Below are 17,527 nucleotides of genomic sequence, written 5' to 3' on the forward strand. Positions count from 1 at the left end.
TTCTTTTCTTTTTTACAATGTTGGGACTGATGTTTTATAAAAGTAAACAAAATATTTGATGTTTCACTCAAATGCAGTTTTTAAAATGTTTTTCTTCACATTTTTTGAACATCTCCAGACAGGCTAAACATGAAATAATTTAATTTTTCACGATGCACATATCGCATATATTATACAAGAGTAACAAATTTTTTGACAAAATGAATGTTTTACAGTGTTCAAAAATCACCTCTGAATGCTCAGGATTGTGACGTGTCCTTGCTTGTTATTGACAATGATGGGACACTTGGAAAAATATGCTAAAAGCATGCATTTCCAGTTCAGCAAACTGTTTCTGCATTATAAACATCTGACCAAACAAAGTATTAATGACATAATCATGCATACCTCATCTAGACTGTGATTGTGAGACATTCACATAAAAGATGCAGTCCTCTGGTAGCTGGCCTAAGCATTTCTATATTGCCGGTCTGCAAGTCCAGTAATAGCAGAGACTGAACTGAAGTCCAGGGCAGTGTTTCTGCCTGTGGCCATCACTGGACCACACACCTCTCGTAAGACTGGTTAGCTGTGCAGTCTTTGTGCGGTTCACTGTCGTGTGTCTCAGTCTTCTGCTTTTTGTCGCTGTGATGTGACGACCCAGCACCGTCCAGAATGTGTTGTAGTATGTCTTTGCTCTCACTAGGGGGCAGGTTGTAGAAGAAGTACTGTGGAGCCATCTGGATGAATCTATAAAAAACCAAAAACAAACGGGACTATGAATCCATGAAGGTTTCTGTGGTAGGAAGGGGGGGCATTTGGCAGAATCAAGACTTTCCCAGACACATACAAAGATGCATTGTTTGTAATTTCACTTGTTAGCCTACTTGAAACATTCCAGTCGCACGCAACTCACCAAGCTCCGCGCTAATGACCATTACGATAAAACAATTTCCCTGGCACTTGAAACCGCAAATCTGCTCTCATACTGTCATCTGTAATCTTCTTTTGCTCAGCTATAATACGGGATTACACGTTTCCCAGCAAATCATGTTTGAATTTGTGTGTCAACTGGCAAAAACATTCACATATTCAAAAGTGACGGATTATAAATTGCACACGCTTCCGGGAGCACAGTGAAATGACGTAGATAGTATCCCAGGAACAGCGCAAATCTGTTTCTGGCAAGTGAATGATAAGAAACTCTGGCAAAGACTTTCTTTCAGAATCCACACCTGAGTCCCTGTTCTAAAAACAGAAAACAAAATGGCCGAATGGCGCATGGACTTACACCTCGGGGGATATCTGGGAGACGGTGCGGACGCAGTTGTTCTCCGAGAGCGTGTATTCGTGGAAGAGCACCCACTCTGGTAAGCCCAGCTTGTGAGCCCTGGTCCCGTAGCTGGAGCAGGGGTGGACCTGAGCCACGTGCTTGTGTGTCAGCATGAAGTAATTACCTGATCCGTCCACGTCCCTGGCGATCTGATAAGAGAGAAGACAGACAGGCTCAGTGAGAAGATTGGTAGGGGGTCTGGAGGATTAGGACTGTATGGTAGACCAGTGACAAGAGGTGCAGAGTGCAGCCTGTGCATTGATATCCGCATGAGCTACCAGCTGTTTCAATATCTCTCTTGAGCCGATCAAACCATGTTGAGTATGGAGCCGGTCTGAACTGGTCAACCAGCTACTTGCTGCTTCAAAACCTAGCTTGACCTGGTCAAACCATGTTGAATAAGGAGCTGTTCTGAACTGGTCAACCAGCTAACAGCTGTTTCAAAACCTAGATTGAGCTGTTTTTTTCAGCTGGGAGCAGTTAGAAACCCCCCAATGTGGTTCCTGAGAACAGAGACAGTGACCAGCAGTTTCTCTCCAACAAACTTCTGCAGGAAAGTTTTAAGACTTGGCTATATACATGCTGACAGTAGAATAACCTTTAACTGATAAAAGCAGTGCAGCAAAACATTTCTCCCATTCTTTTATCTTTACTGAACAAAGAACCTTCTGTGAATGTAGGAACTCTGGTTTTTTCTTATCTGCCCATCGATTTTTTGACCATATACTGCAGGCTGAATTAAAAGCACTATCCACGCCTGTGAAAAACCACCCACCTGCATGAAGTACCCAGCCAGCAGTGCTCTCTTGATGTTGAGGGTGTTAGTCTTGGTTCCGAAGGCAGGCTCTGAAATGGGAAGCTCCAGCCTTCGCAGAATGTCTGTCAGCTCTGATCTGATGGCATCAGCTGTCTGCAGGGCTGAGTGACTCAGGAAATAGTCCTGGCACCATTTCTCCAGACTGAAGTCTGCCAGAACAGAATTGAAAAAGTTGAGTATCACTACAAATATGTCCCCGGTCTTGTTTGCTTGAAAAGTGATACAATCTTGAAACGAATCAAAACTGTTTCACCTCACAGGCATTAGATGAAACAGTTATTTGGATATTATTTTTTTAAAAGTAATAGAAATGAGATTTCATGTGTACATATATGTCCAAAATATATCAGTTCAGACTGATACATTTTTGGTGTTTTTGCAGTGCTGAGAAAGACTGGAAATCGACGTCAAATAGAAAGTACAGTTTCTACTCAGTGGACACGTAATTGTCGGCATGTTCAATTACATTATTTGCTTGGTCAAGCTTATAGATAGCAGCTTACAGATATTACACTTCTATGTGGCTTTATGAAGCAGGTAATGTAGCTGGTCATTAAAAGTGCAGGGCTCCAACCAGGATCTGAACCGACAATGATCACCTTTAACCCTTTCAGTCTGAAGAGTGCCATATTGCACTCTCGACCTAATACCAATCAAAATCAAAATGACTGCAATACTATTGTTTTCAACATCTATAAAAACCCTCCTAAATTTTCCAAACTTTCTCAATTTTCTCAACCGAAACCAAAAATCGTTGGGATTTGGGTGGAGCCACTTCATATCGGGCTCGGGACCGAAAGGGTCATCCCCGCGGTGACTCACACGGCTCACGCTGGCTCTGTTTGAAGGCGTTGTAGATGTTGACCAGGGTGAAGTGGTCCCCCTCGGGGTGCTGGAACTTCGTGTGGCACTGCTGAGCCCCGTGCCTCATGCCGACAGGCGGCTGCAGGAAACAGCTGGGCCCTGAAACGAGCAGTGTGGAGCGACAGCAGGGTGAGCGAAGCCACGTGACCAAGCGCCTCATCCCCTACAGCTTCTGTCCTAATCACCATTCATTAGCCACTGAGGGCCAATGCCAGCAAACGGAACGCAGAAGCAATTACAATGAGGGAATGCTATTGTATAGCCTTCCCTTATATGCAATGACCTGACACAATTTAAAAGAGGATGGATTTGAATTTGGAATTTTGTAAATGAAAACTGTGCACTGAAACCTTTTTACAATATTTTCCAAGTGCTAATATTGTGATAGTGAGGTACGATTAGTTCTAATTGAGAAGTCAACAGTGAAAGCACTCATTTTGCAGTTCACTTTCTCATTGCAACCAACAGCTAAACTTGCAGCGAAGTGCTTCAGATAAGGATGAGAGATGGATTAAAAAATGATCCCTCAGCAAAGTGTTCTCAAGCTCAAGGGATTTGTCAGTACTGTATACAGGCAGAAGCATTTTGTGAGCAATGAAAAAACATTTTTAGAAATGACATGGGCACCACAAAAGTCTTAATGAACAGGAGTTATGTTCCCTGCTGAAAAAAACAACAGCTGGTGAAACAGCTGATAGCTGGTTGACCAGCTCACACCAGCTCTATACTTAACACTGTTTGACCAGCTCAAGCTATGTTCAAAAACAGCCGGTCACTGGTAAATTCATAGTGGTCAAGTTGGATTTCACAGCAGGGTTCTGTTGTGCCTGTTGAGGTTGTGAAAGAGACGGGGGTGTACCTGTCAACATGGCTGCCATGGTCACTACCTCGTTAACACAGTCAAACTCGCAGGCTGCCAGCAGAGCTTTGGCCATCTGTGGGTCGAGGGGGAACTCGGACATGATGATCCCAATCTCGGACAAATTCCCATCGTCGTCTAAGGCGGCGAGGTAATCCAGCTCTTCCAAGGCTTGCATCAGGCCTTCCGGATCTACAGGGAGTGCGACAATCATGCCCTATGAGAGATCTCTATGGTTGTATTATGCTTATGACACATAGGTATCCATCTGCATAAAGCAGTGTCACCCATAGACAATTCTCATTGTGTCATGGCTAACTGGCTATCATCTTCTACCCACAAGCAATCCCAAAGAAATACTGGATGAATAAAAAGGCATTGTCTATCCAGTTCTTTAAATTTATGCAAATACAGTAACATTTCAGACCCTGTTTTAGTCTGTCCATTATTTTTTGAAACCGCCATCACAAACTCAAGTAAAGCACATAGAATTTTCCTAAAAAATTCCATTGTATGAAAGTGGCACTTATAAGTAAGGGGACTACATGAATAAACATACCGTCTCGCGGAAATTACATACAGTACAAGGATTTGTTTTCAATTTGGTTTTACAGCATCAAAATACAAATAAACTTGAATGAAGTATGTCTAATAAGCATGGGACTGGGTTGTGGCTGTGCCTGAAGTGCTTGTTTGCTGATTGCAGGCCTGTTGATTACCTCTTGGAAATCACATTCATATTTTAAATTTCAGCAGGGCCTTTCTCCGTTGACTATTTTAAAACAAAATTATTCTCCACACTCACACTTTATAATGTAGTGCAAATGCTCAGGACAGTTCAATAAATGATCCTCAAAACTTTTTGGTCCCCCAGCAAAACTGTAAATTGCATGTGTATAACGCAAACCAGACTTGTTTAAATTGCTATTTTTTTTGTTAACTAAGCACTTCGGAGAGCACGACACAGAGTGCATGAGCTCATTATTTTACACCTACATTATTTTTCCAGGGTTCATACCCAGCCAAATGTGTGTGTGTACCATTGGCTAATGCTAAATTGGCATCCCAAACAACCCAAACAGTCTTAGCTCCTCAATAATGTGCGATAAACACTGCTGCGTGTATGCTCAGCAGTTATGCTTCATAAAATTTATTACGCTGAATTTATTAGCAATGCTAACCTTAATCTCACCAGCAGGGTTCAATGCGAGTGCTGCGTGTGCATTTTTTAGAGACAACACCGAATGAAAACAAACTCCCTCTCATATCCAAGAACTTTCAGGTACACTTTTGTTTGTTAATAAATTACAGTCTACTGTGCTCCAAATCACCCAGGACACTGGCTAGCTGGAGAAGGATTAAAGTGGTTTTTGTTATTCATAAGAGACCATAAGAGGCCCAGGAGTGCCCTGTGCAGGGCCTCTGCAGGAGAGACCTTTTAAAGTAAAATTATTCCACATTCCTGCCCGTCCCTGCTTCACACTTCCTGCTCATTGTACCAAGGGGGCCTGACGAGGCACATTCTATAATCGCTAACGAGCTCTGCCCTTTCATGCCATCTTCTCAGGCCCTGTGAACGAAGGGGTAAAACCCGCGCTTAGCTTTTCCCACAGAGGAGCGGGTCAGCTCACCGACAATGGCTACTGGCAGGGCGCTGTCAGCTCGGCTAAAGCATGGCTCACTGACCCCAAATAGCACGGGGCAGGGCCATCTGTACTGTTTGCTGCCGCCAAACAAACCTTCTCTGATCCCAGCTCCAGCGCTGTGCCAGAATTAGAAAACTGGCTACGGGCTTTCAGAGAAATAAAGTAAAATAAGTAACTAATGCATATATTAGTACAATTATATTTACTTTAATAATAATAATTATAATATCACGTGTTCTTATATCTTTCAAACCTTTCAGACTGGATAGGATCCGTTTCATGGACAGTAACTTTAATTAAAAACGTCAATATAACAGTTTTTATAAGAATACTGTCATTTTTTGAAATATCTGCTGTGGTGTTTGGCTGACGTTTTCATTTGTTCTATTGATTTACAGGCTCCAGAGGGCAGCTCACCTGGCCTGTCGATGAAGGCGCAGTGCCCCAGACCGGCGATCTCCATGCGCTTCAGGAAGAGCACGGTGGGGGTGATGTTGGACTCGTGGATCTGAGGAGGAGGGTTGCTAGGCAACTGCATCTCCTCCGAGTACAGGCAGAAGCACTTACCTAGAGGGAGCGACAGAATGCAGATTGATGTGCATACAGTGCGACCTGCAGGATTTCTGATACTCAGTGTGTCACTCATTCTAGGGCTGCATGATATACTGTATCTAAGCATAGGAATAATGTATGTCCAAATCCCACCCTAATTGGCTCAGGTTCTGCCAGTTGGATTGGTACCAGAACGATCCTGCCCTGGGTGTGTCAAAGTGTCCCTGGGCAAGACACCCAACCTGAAGAACTGGTTGGTGCCCTACATGGCAGTCAATCACCGTTGGTGTGTGAGTGTGAGTATGAATGGGTGAATGAGAGGCATCAATTGTAAAGAATTCAGGATAAACTTGCTATATAAATTTACCATTTCTAATGTCCAATTGTTACCCCAAGCGTATTTATGGAAAAACCCACTGCAAGGGACACATGGGTACCAATTTGGGCAGAGGTATATAGAGAGTGGAATCGAAGGGAGGCCACTCATATTCAGCTGGCATGCAGGCCATGGACTTCCATTGGCCACTGGGGTTGCCACTTGCCAGGTCAACACAGACCAACTGAACCCACCCAAACGGCAATTGCCCGTTAGCCACGGTTGGGTCGAGTCGGCACTGGCACGATCCGGATTCAAACCCAGACAATAGGGCCTCTCCATATGTGGTGCTTCAATTGAATGAACCACCCAGCAGCTGCCAGTTGTCAGTCTTATCAACACCCGATAGATAGCAGTGATCAGTTTTTCCCAGACGCATTTCACACGGTCTCTAATGTTCATGCTTCCTACTGGACGAGGTATGATCACAGAACAAAAAGAAAAAAAGGTCTCAGAGGTGCTAGTGGAGGCTATTATTATTATTATTAGGGTTAAAAAAATCTGATATATCATGCAGCTCTAACTCATTCCTCAATGCAGTAGACAACAAGGGGTTCGTTCTGTGCACTGGTAAAATTTTATAACGTTTCTATATATGCAATACCATGATTTTGCCAGTTGTTAGACTAAGGAAGAGTGATAAGCAAGCAACTTTGTGATTCAAAACCTGACAACCTACAATCTGATGGGATTGACTGATCAAATCTAGTCAGCATCTAGTCAGTCAAAGGAAACAAACATGAATACCAGCAGGAATTCAAACACAAACTACGGGCAACTAGACCAATGATCATTATGTGAACTGGAAATCCTGTTGCAAGTATGTAAGATTAAGAACAGCTGATACAGTTCTGAGTGAGAGCAGGAGCCTTCTGGTCCAAATTCATGATTTAAAACCCAATTACATTTGGCTCAATATATAATATTAATTAGGCATGATATATGGAAGCTATCTTCTTGATTTCTACTGAAACATAGACAAGGTGAATGATGTTCCAATCTTCTTTGTGTACGTGGGTCCCACTGCATGGGGATTTACTCTACCTGTTGAACCTGTGAGCTGCTTACGGATCTCAGCCTGGCTTCTACTGATAGGCCGAATCACTACGGAGTTTGCCCTTATCCGGGGATTGTACACCTGCAGTAGAAGAACGGAATGAATAGCTTCTTTCAGAAAAGAATTTACAATAATTCTGACCCAGCATGTACCCTTTACACTCAGTCAGAGAACATGATATTAAGGAATGTGCCATGTGTCACATTCCAAACCATGGAGAAACATTCGAAAGGCAACTCATGATGCTTTTCTCACATCTGGTATTACAAATTACACATAGCGAACCGCCTATGCCCTGCACAAGGGAGCCCGTCAAATTCTCCAATGTACTCCCCCGCTAGCCAAATTAAAGTGAACCAAAATTCATACAGGTCCTCTGGCCTACGTGTGATAATACAACAATAGAGTAACCAGAAGAAATATGCATGGTGTAACACTATGAAATACCCTGCCCACAAGTTGCATTGCCCACACTGCAGAAAAGAGACTCTAATGAGACCAAAAAATATTTTCTCCCAAGTTGAAAATATTAGCGAGTTTTAAGTTACTGTTCCTTGTACAGCAAACTTATCTTACCCCATTGGTAAATCTTTAAATTAATTAAGCTACCTCACCTCATTGGCAGTATTTTTTTCTATTTCTTTTTCTTTCTTATTCAGAAAAAGTAATAGAAATAAAATGTAATGTCTAAAAATAAGACTAAAACACTTGTGGAGAATTGCTGAGCAACTTACGTATCTCTCCTCGACCCCTGCATCGATGACAAAATTGACAGTGTCCACAGCCCAGAACATGTCCTCGCCCTGGCTGGAGGTGAGAAAGACCCTCCTGGTCTTGCCTTGCTCCTGCCCCAGGGGGGGCACTCCCCTGCCCTGCGTGGGGCACAGGGCTAGGGGCAGGAGCTCCCCTAGCTCTGGGCTCAGGCCCGCCCCTTCCTGTCGCAGAACATCGTGGGCGCAGTCGATCTCCTGCAACAGGACAAGTGCACAGTCAGCACACAGTGGCCACATAGTTAGTACATCTACAGCAATTGATTTTCTCCATCTCTCTTTGTCACTTGAGTTCACCAACTGTGTTGGTCCTTCTGTTTACCAAAGATGTCAACTTCAAACTAACTGATGCTTGAAAAAACAGACATTGTAAGAATTTATGACAAAACAAAGTGATTTCCCCCATTTCCCATTTGAAATGGACAGCACAATCAAGAGTAGGAACAAGTAACAGACATTAAGTAATAACATGTACTGCATGTATTGTATGTGCGTGTGGCTTGGTAGAAAATGGAACTCTGGTTGTAAAGAAATTACATAACATAACATAATTTCCCAGTTTTCTTACTCATTCATACAAAAGCAGTGCTCTGTCTGGGTTCCTGACCATACTGCCTGCTGGTCACTCCAGCTCCTGAATAGCTATGTCACACTACTGGGCCGCACCATACGAAGGTCCCACCTGAGCCGAGGCCAGGAAGACGATGATATCGCCCTGCTCTCTGGTGTGGTGGATCTCCAGGACCAGGCGCAGCGCGGAGTAGAAGTAGTCCCTGTGGCTGCTGTTGCTGTAGACCACCTCGGCCGGGCAGGGGGGCTGCAGCTGGAGGTGGGGAACCCCGGTGCCGTAGTGGGCGAGCAGACGGTCGGGCGAGGGCGACCCGGTCAGGACGACCAGCCGGAGCTCGGGCCTCTGCAGCAGGATGCCCTTCAGAAGCCCCAACAGCACGTCCGTGCTGACCGTCCGCTCGTGGGCCTGGTCCAGCACAATCACGCCGTAGTGCTCCAGCAAGGGGTCGGACATCATCTCTCTGAGCAGGATGTCGTCTGTGCAGTACCTGTCGTTCACACAGGAGCTACTGTTATAATGCACTTATTTTTTATTATGATTACTGTTGTTCTTGTCATTTATCAGACAACGATGTCATTATTATCTAGATTATATGACATACAGTACTGTGCAAAAGTCTTAGGCACCTGTATAACATTCTGTACAGATAAGATTCTTTAAAAAATAATTCAATGAAAGGTCCTAAATAAAAATACTATACATTTGACATTACATTTTATTAATTTGGTAGAATAGTTCAAAACGGAATCAAATCAATATTTTTTGTGACCCTTCGCCATTAAAACTGCATCACTTCTCTGAGATGGCCAACGCTGTCCTGCAGTTCTATAAGACAATCAGCAGGGAGGTTGTTCCAAGCATGTTGGAGAACTTGCCACAGTTCTTCTGCAGACTTTGGTTGGCTCCTTGCTTCTGATCTCAGACAGCCTTGGTCAAGTTTTTATGTAAAAAGTAGTCAACTGCTTACAGTAATATGTTACTTTTTAAAATTAAATACAAAAATGTCTCTGAAAAATTAAATATTTTGGAAAATGAATATGTGGAAATCTCAAATGTGTTCTTTTATACTAACCAAATATATAATAAAGTCTAGGGTGCCTAAGACTTCTGCACAGTACTGTGCATTAAAATAAAAATAAACTAAAACAAAAAACAATTTTACAGAAATTGCTAATGTGAAAGAAAATTGAAGATATGAAAGAAGAATATATCCTTTACATGCATTTTAAATTGATTATAATGAAAGTGTTTAAGCAGAAAATTCTGTCAGGAATCTGCGATTAATCATTGTGTGAAAGAAGCTTGCCCGAGAGTCTTTAGGTAAAGGTAGCATGTTTGTTTGTGTATGATGAATATTCACAGCAGGATGCAAAGTTCAGTAAACAAGATTGTGATGTTTGTTTTAGGAGCACAAGAAGGTAAGATACAAGATTCTTTGCTGTCAAAATGTTGTTTATGTGTTTGAAACCTGTGACTGCCATTACAAAACCAACCAAATAGCTCTTTCAATACTATATAAGCTGACTGAATTTCTGTGTTCGTTGATTACTCTGACCTCTCTATGTGAATATGTTAGACGTCTTCCCAGATTAATCAATCAATAAATTACATAAGGTAAATCAGGTAAATAAGGGCTCTCTTCCTTCATAGATTAAACGTGTGATTTCCATGACACTAGGGAAAATACGTGCTTACATTTCATGAGGTTGAACATTACTGCTATGCTATTTGCCTATTTAGCGAGAAATAAATATTAAAGGGACTGTGGGTATTTTCCACTAAAAAACTGACCAAGACCTAGTCCAGTCTGTGAGTGACTTCATGGTGATAATGTGCCTGGCTGCATTGCCCCAGTGCAATTTCAATAAGTAATTAGTCTGATCGGCTGTTCTATGAGACAACCCCCTGCAGCCCTTTTGTTTGGTCAGACAGCGTGTCTGCTCTCATTGTTATGGGCCCTGACTCCAGCCAACGCCAGTGCAAGAGAGAGGCATGTGGGAGGCCAGGTCACATGATCGGAGCACAGCTGCAGCATTGGCACACTGCCCGTTAACGCGTGCTCTTCAAGCAGAAGGGGTCTGTAAGTATGTATGCAAGGAATTAAATTAACTGTTTTTGCGTGTTGACATGTTAGGAATTGTATATGTCTGTATGCCTGTGTGTTTGAAAACCTGCTTGAGCGTGCATCTTTATTTATTCATGTACACTCATTTACCAATGTATTGCAGTAAGTAGATGTGTAGCCTACACCAGCTCAAGAGGTTCAGTTGCTGTTCAGACCAAACATCAGAATGGGGAACAAATGTGTTCCAAGTGACTTTGACCATAGAATGATTGTTGGTGCCAGACAGGATGGTTTGACTATCTCAGAAACTAGGCTGATCTCCTGGGGTTTTCATGCACAACTGTCTCTAGAGTTTATGCAAAGTGCAAAAAAACAAAAAATCGAGTGAGCAGCAGTTCTGTGGGCAAAACGCCTTGTTAATGAGAGAGGTCAGAGGAGCATGGCCAGACTGGTTCAAGCTGAAGGAAGGTGACAGTAACTGAAATAACCATGCATTACAACAGGGGTAGGGAGAAGTGCTCTCTGAACACACAACACGTCAAACCTTGAAGTGAATGGGCTCAGAAGTAAATAAGTAATAAATACCTAATAAAGGGTGACATTAGCTAAGAGGTAGCAGTGGTCTGGCAGTCGGAAGGTTGCTGGTTCGATCCCCCACTGGTGTGTTGAAGTGTCCCTGAGCAACCCCCAATTGCTCCCTATGAGCTGACTGGTACCTTGCATGGCAGCCTATCGCTGATAGATGAAGGGTGAATGAGAGGCTTCAATTGTAAAGCTTTGGATAAAAGCGCTATATATATGCAGACCATTTACCATTTAATAAAGCGGTCACTGAGTGTACGTACGTGCGTGTCTGTTTTGAGGATTCAAGCGTGTGCACACGTGTGTTAACATGTCATTCTCGCACCTGAGCACGGTGTCGGTGGAGCAGCACGTCTCCAGGGGAATGCCGTAGCCCACTTCGTGGCCGATGTTGACGTCCATCTCGTCAGCCACGCGCAGGGCTAGGTCGACGGCCTGCTGCCTGTGGATCTGCGTGCATACCACCCCGCCATGCTGGTACTGGAGCGAGAGGCAGAACTCCGCACACCACTGCGGTATCTGCAGCGCAAAAACACAGCTCAGTCAGCCACATTACATTCATCAAACCCAAACAACCACAGATATTGCCAGAAAACCTTTAAATGAGAAAATAACACAATGTGGCATGCGCAAGCTCAAAAGACACTACAAGAGGATGAAAAACAGAGGGGAAGAGGGGAAAAACAAGCAGATGTAATCACTACAGATTAAACGCATTTCTCTTGACGTGCCTATACCGACTACGAGCAAGAGGGATCTCATTGTATTATATTCGCCACTTTGGCGTATGCAGCCTTAACGGGGCCAACAGCTGGACCTTTTGTGATGTCCAGCTGTCAGGCCTGAAAAGCCAGACCAACCACAGGACCTATCAGCAGCATCTGCTAAGTTGGACGGCCCATTCAGCCTTTGCGAGTCTTTTTTGCGGGGGGATGTTTTTATAAACGCACATCAAAGCGACGCGGCGAGGAGGTCTGACAGCCACTCAATGAAGCTTGCCCAATGCATTTGAAAAGTGCTGTTTGAGGTATTCACGTGAATCAATAAATATGATGTCACCAACCAGTTTTGCCAAATAAGGAACTGGGACATGGGGCGGGTTACTGGGATCTTTGAACAATACATATTATTCATGATTGTATTTAATTTTGGAAAAATATGCTTTCTTCCTCAATACTCAATGAATGTATACACTGACAGATTATTTTTTTCTCTCACAATTACAGAGTAGGATGAATGAAAGATTGGGAGTAAACATCTACATTGCAGTATGGTTTAATGGCTAATACAAATAAATTAACAACATTCTTAGTGTTCATGTTAGTCTACTAGGCATCAAACATATTCTGTTAAGAGTTAGAGTGCTACAGCCAAGCTCATTCTGCACTGAAAAGTTTGCTCAGTGCAAACTCTGAATTAAAAATACAGGCCAAAACGATTGGTATCTAAAGGTCAGAAAATATTTGTCATGCTAGCAAGGCTTCACATATTCATAACACTACTGCCCTAGGGAGTGGTTTTAATATCTGATGTAAACGAATATTTAGTTCACGGCACCTAAATTTAGGATCTCTCCAAAGGCTGACAGCAACAACTGGGTCAGTGACATATGACACGATCAGGTTGCATTCCTGAAGTGTACACTTTCAAGACATTGAGTAGCTATGATATTTCTTTGAGAATATTGAGCTGGATTAAAGTGTTTACCCCGTTAAAGTTAATGCAAAGACCAGAATGAGCATTGCACTGAATGTAACATATACTGTCTACGTAACAAATTCCTAACTGAGTGTGGTTTTACGATGAATAAATAATGCACGCTTGCTTTCAGTTATTTGCAAGACGGTACCATATAACTTTTCCGGTAGCCTATAACTAAACACTGGTGCCCAAAAAACTTGTTCCGTATCAAATAAACTTTAACTTGATTATAATAATTCATTTTAAAACGCACAAACGTCCAGAACGTCTGATGAAATCGGTTGTAATTGTAGTAGGGGAGGCTATTGTATGACAGCAAGACAGACAATTCATTGTCCCGTGGTGTAATGTAGGCAAACAATTCAAAACCCACCTGAGACGATTTCCCAGTTTTTACAGAGCCCGAAACAATAATAAGTTGGCTTTTGAGCAAAGTGTCCATGAATTCGCATCTGGCTGTCCAAACGGAAAGCGTCTTCCTCTCCTTTAGTAACTTGTAGTACCGTGAAGAGTATGGTAGTCCGTCGAACTGATTAATTTCCAGATCATCGCCAAAGTCCAAACCGTCTTCATGTCCTTCCTCGACATCTGAACTCAGTTCTTCTAAAACATTTCCAAACACGACCCTGTTTTCCCCCATAACAGCAACCCAGTCGGATGAGTAATTGTAGTTTTTATAATACCGCCACACAGAGCTGTCAACTCAGACCGAGCGTAAAGCACAACATAAGGAGTAACAGCTATACGCATTAGATAAAACCACTGTTCCCATATTTAGATTTCAGGCAGCCAGTCTAAGACATCAGCTGTTTAACGATGAAGTATTAGCCAGCTACATAAACTTTCACATTAAGTTAAATAGTAAAAAAGAGGCTAGAGGAAGAACAAGAAATATCCACCGAAAACTTGACTGTTTGACATCAAGAAGGTCCCGAGAATATTTTTGTTGGACGGCAGAGCGCACTGTTGCGCTACCCTCGCCTTTGTCACATAACCCATATGCGTCTAAACCCCGCGTGCAAAGCAGACACGAGAGACTATTGTGAGTCTGAATGTGATCACGTGGACACGTAATCCTGTTACAATAAAGAACAAGGGATGGGACGAAAGAGACAAAGCAAGACAAACAATTGGAGAGGCCTTCGTGTCGGTTAAATTTACATCATGTTCGTCCAGGCCAGAACTTCTGCCCGGTAAATAAATAAATAAATAAATCAAATAAAACTTTTTGTGTCTTTTTTTTTAAGTCTGCCATTGTGTTCACGACTACCATATACTGAGCGAAACACTATTAGGCTATGCAAGAGAAGGTTTAGTTCAGAAGCAGCACTATGCGCTTCTCTTTGTGTTACTTTAAGTACATTTTCTTTTAAAACTAAGTCTAGGCTACTGTGTACTGAAGAATTGATCCAACTACTAATCGCTTTCTCGCAATGAAGCGGTATGCTATGTTTGCTAACGTTACCTCTCACGAAACTAACGTATTTATTTACTGAAGACAACGAACAACAGAAACGGCCTGTGGGCTACATCGTGTCCCACGAAAGCAGAACACTTGGGAATTATGCAAAAAAGTAGACATAGGTTTAGCTCGAAACAACGTACCCGGGTCAACTAAAAGCATAGCTACATAACTACAGTTATATGCCGGTATTCACATGAAACTCAATTGATGTAAGCTTAATCGTATCCCTTAATGTTTTGATTACACGATCAATAGTAGTATTGTGCTGCCATCTAGTGGAAAGGGAGAAAAGCGTTTATAAAATATTTAATTTGAGACATAGCTAGGTCTTCAAAAGCCGTTAGGCTATCAATAATATCCGTTAGCCGCCAAATTCAATTCGAAATGGATACTTTCAACTGAATTTGAAAAATATACTTGGCCTGGCCAGTACGGTGTAATCTGGTTGGTAACTGGGCCGTTATGGCAGGCACTAATGGAAGTGATTTGTGGAAAAAAAAAATGGAAGAAATTAAGAGTCAAGAACGGAAGCGAGAGCAGGGCGGTCGTGCAGGGGAAGGAGAAGGAGGTAGTTCTGGAAATGGGAACTGGAGAGTAGCAGGCAATTTAGGAGAAGACAAAAGAAAAATAGTTGGTGAGGAATTTAGCGCTAAGGATATTATGAAATTCAAGCGGAATTGGAATGGACTATCTGAGTCCGAATATATCGACAAATTACACCCTAGGTTAAAACATACATATTTAAACCGGAAATGTACTCCGTGTGTTCAGTTTGCCAATCCATACGCAACCTGGAGGTCTTCTAAGCCACCAGAATGATTTGATGTGTTTGTGAATATGCTTTCTTATGTTGCAGAATTTTGCCGTGCTTCAATGCAAGCTAGAGCATACTGAAACCCGCTTGTGCTATGTTAGCAGTGGCCAGCCTAGGTCTAAATTGGAGTTTTTCCTGTCGGATATGTCAGTCCAGCATTTTGGCCTGGCTAAGTATTTAGGGGGTATATGGATTGGGAGCATTAGCATATGGCAGCATTGTCTCCTCGGAGTTAACCTGACCCATAAATGGATTGAGGTCCACCACCTTTAAGGATACCCCAATCTGGAGGATGCTTCCGAGAGGATGCTTGAGTATTTTCTTCGGTGTGAGTGACTGTATAAATGATCAACCTGCGTATCCACCTCTCCACATCTGCCTTGTCTGTAACTGACATGGATTCAAATTTAGACTTGAAAGAGCAAGGACGTTCTATTGGCATAATACATGTACTCGTGTCTTTTCTTCATGTCCTTTCCTTGTGTGGTCTGTTACGTGGAGCTAAGAAGCAAGGAAAGGACACAAGGAAAGGATGCAAGAAAGGGGGCTAATCACTAATTTTATCTGTCGTACCCCCAGTCCAAATTCACCTCCTAATCCCTCCTCCTCTTGAGATAAACTTAATTCTAAATGTCAATTATACTCGCAAGGGCCACTCACAAGTGACGGCAGTCATCAAGGTAACAGGGATTATTAAAAGCGGCAGGTGTGTGGGCACTTTTGGTCTGTTCAGACAAATCAGAATTTACAAATTGGAATTTACAAAGCATGGATCGTTATTAAAAACAAATCTTCACCACTTAATAGAATACAATTTAACAGTTGGGCACAGTGATTTACTTTGAACTGCCACATTTGCATTACAAATAATGATCACCGCAATTTAGATGGGTGTTATTAGTACACTTTAATCAACAACATTTGCATAATTTTAGACAACACTTGTTTGCAAACAAGACAGTGCTGCAATGACCATGATAATTGTCTTTTGAAAATGCATGATATGGCAGTCAAATTACATTTGAATGTTGTTAGCTCTGCCATGCTTTAGCAATTCCGGTAATGGCATTAAGTGAAACAATGCCTGCTGGGTCATCACCGCTTTTAAGCCAGCATTTAATGTCTGAGGGCCACTACCCCTCGTTGAAAGTTGGCTCACTCAGTTCTGGGACAACTGTTGTACAAGATGTCCACTCTCATGAAAGTGAAAAATTAGTGTTAGTGTTTAAACTGAGGTGAATATGAACTGGGGTTATATTTCCTTGGTTCTCGTCTGGTCTGGAACTTGATGAATTGATTGAGATCCACCATCTTTAAAAACATGCTCCTTGAAGCCTAGTAAATTGAGTGTTGAAATTGAGTGTTAAAATTCAATACTTTACTAGATTTAATACTTTAGAGTACAAAACTGTTAATTATTGCATGTTTAGATATGTATACCAGTGTCACATTTTTTAACATTATTTTTCAATGTGATATCCATGCACATCATAATCTTTACGGTACGTGACTTGGACCCGCAAGGTCAGTGGTTCGATCCCTGGTGTAGCCATGATAAGACCCACACAGCTGATTGGGCCCTGGAGCAAGGCCCTTAACCCCAAATTGCTGCTGCTTAGTCAATGTCACTTTGATCAAATTTTTTGCCCATTCAGATGGTTGATGCAAACATTAACTGAAGCTCCTGCCCCTTATCTACATGATCTTATGCATTGTACTGCTGCCACACGATTGGCTGATTAGATAGTCGTATGAATAAGTAGGTGTACAGGTGATTCTACTGCTATATTTCCTCTTCTGGGTAGTGAGCTCATGGCAAAATCCAAAAGACACCCAGACGTTCCGGATGACTTGAGATGATAAAAAATAAAAGTGACAATTGTGAATTGATGCGTTTGTGAGTAGGCTTGCTTATGTTACAGAATTGTGCAAATCCAGGCAGGCTAGAGCAGACTGAAATCCACTGGTACTGTGCTAGCAGTGGGTAGCGTAGGTTCATTTCATCGCCACTAACATTAGCTAACCCTGGGTTTTTGCTATCGGATGTATCGGTAAAGCCTCAATACGATGTTACAA

The 17,527-nt window shown here is 42.4% G+C and overlaps 1 protein-coding gene across 1 annotated transcript; it reads right to left on the minus strand.

The window, feature by feature from the left end:
- Positions 1 to 124: 124 nt before the first annotated feature.
- dhx32a (DEAH (Asp-Glu-Ala-His) box polypeptide 32a) lies at positions 125 to 14,151 on the minus strand. The gene is made up of 11 exons (XM_061232099.1): positions 13,546 to 14,151; positions 11,797 to 11,990; positions 8,936 to 9,311; positions 8,218 to 8,451; positions 7,471 to 7,564; positions 5,916 to 6,065; positions 3,853 to 4,044; positions 2,952 to 3,092; positions 2,088 to 2,278; positions 1,271 to 1,461; positions 125 to 729 (listed from the first exon to the last, which is right to left on the minus strand). The coding sequence occupies exons 1-11, from the start codon at positions 13,810 to 13,812 to the stop codon at positions 534 to 536; spliced, it is 2,226 nt and encodes a 741-aa protein (XP_061088083.1). The 5' UTR covers positions 13,813 to 14,151; the 3' UTR covers positions 125 to 533.
- Positions 14,152 to 17,527: the final 3,376 nt, after the last annotated feature.

The sequence above is a fragment of the Conger conger genome, chromosome 2, assembly GCF_963514075.1.
Source record: "Conger conger chromosome 2, fConCon1.1, whole genome shotgun sequence".
NCBI lineage: Eukaryota > Metazoa > Chordata > Actinopteri > Anguilliformes > Congridae > Conger > Conger conger.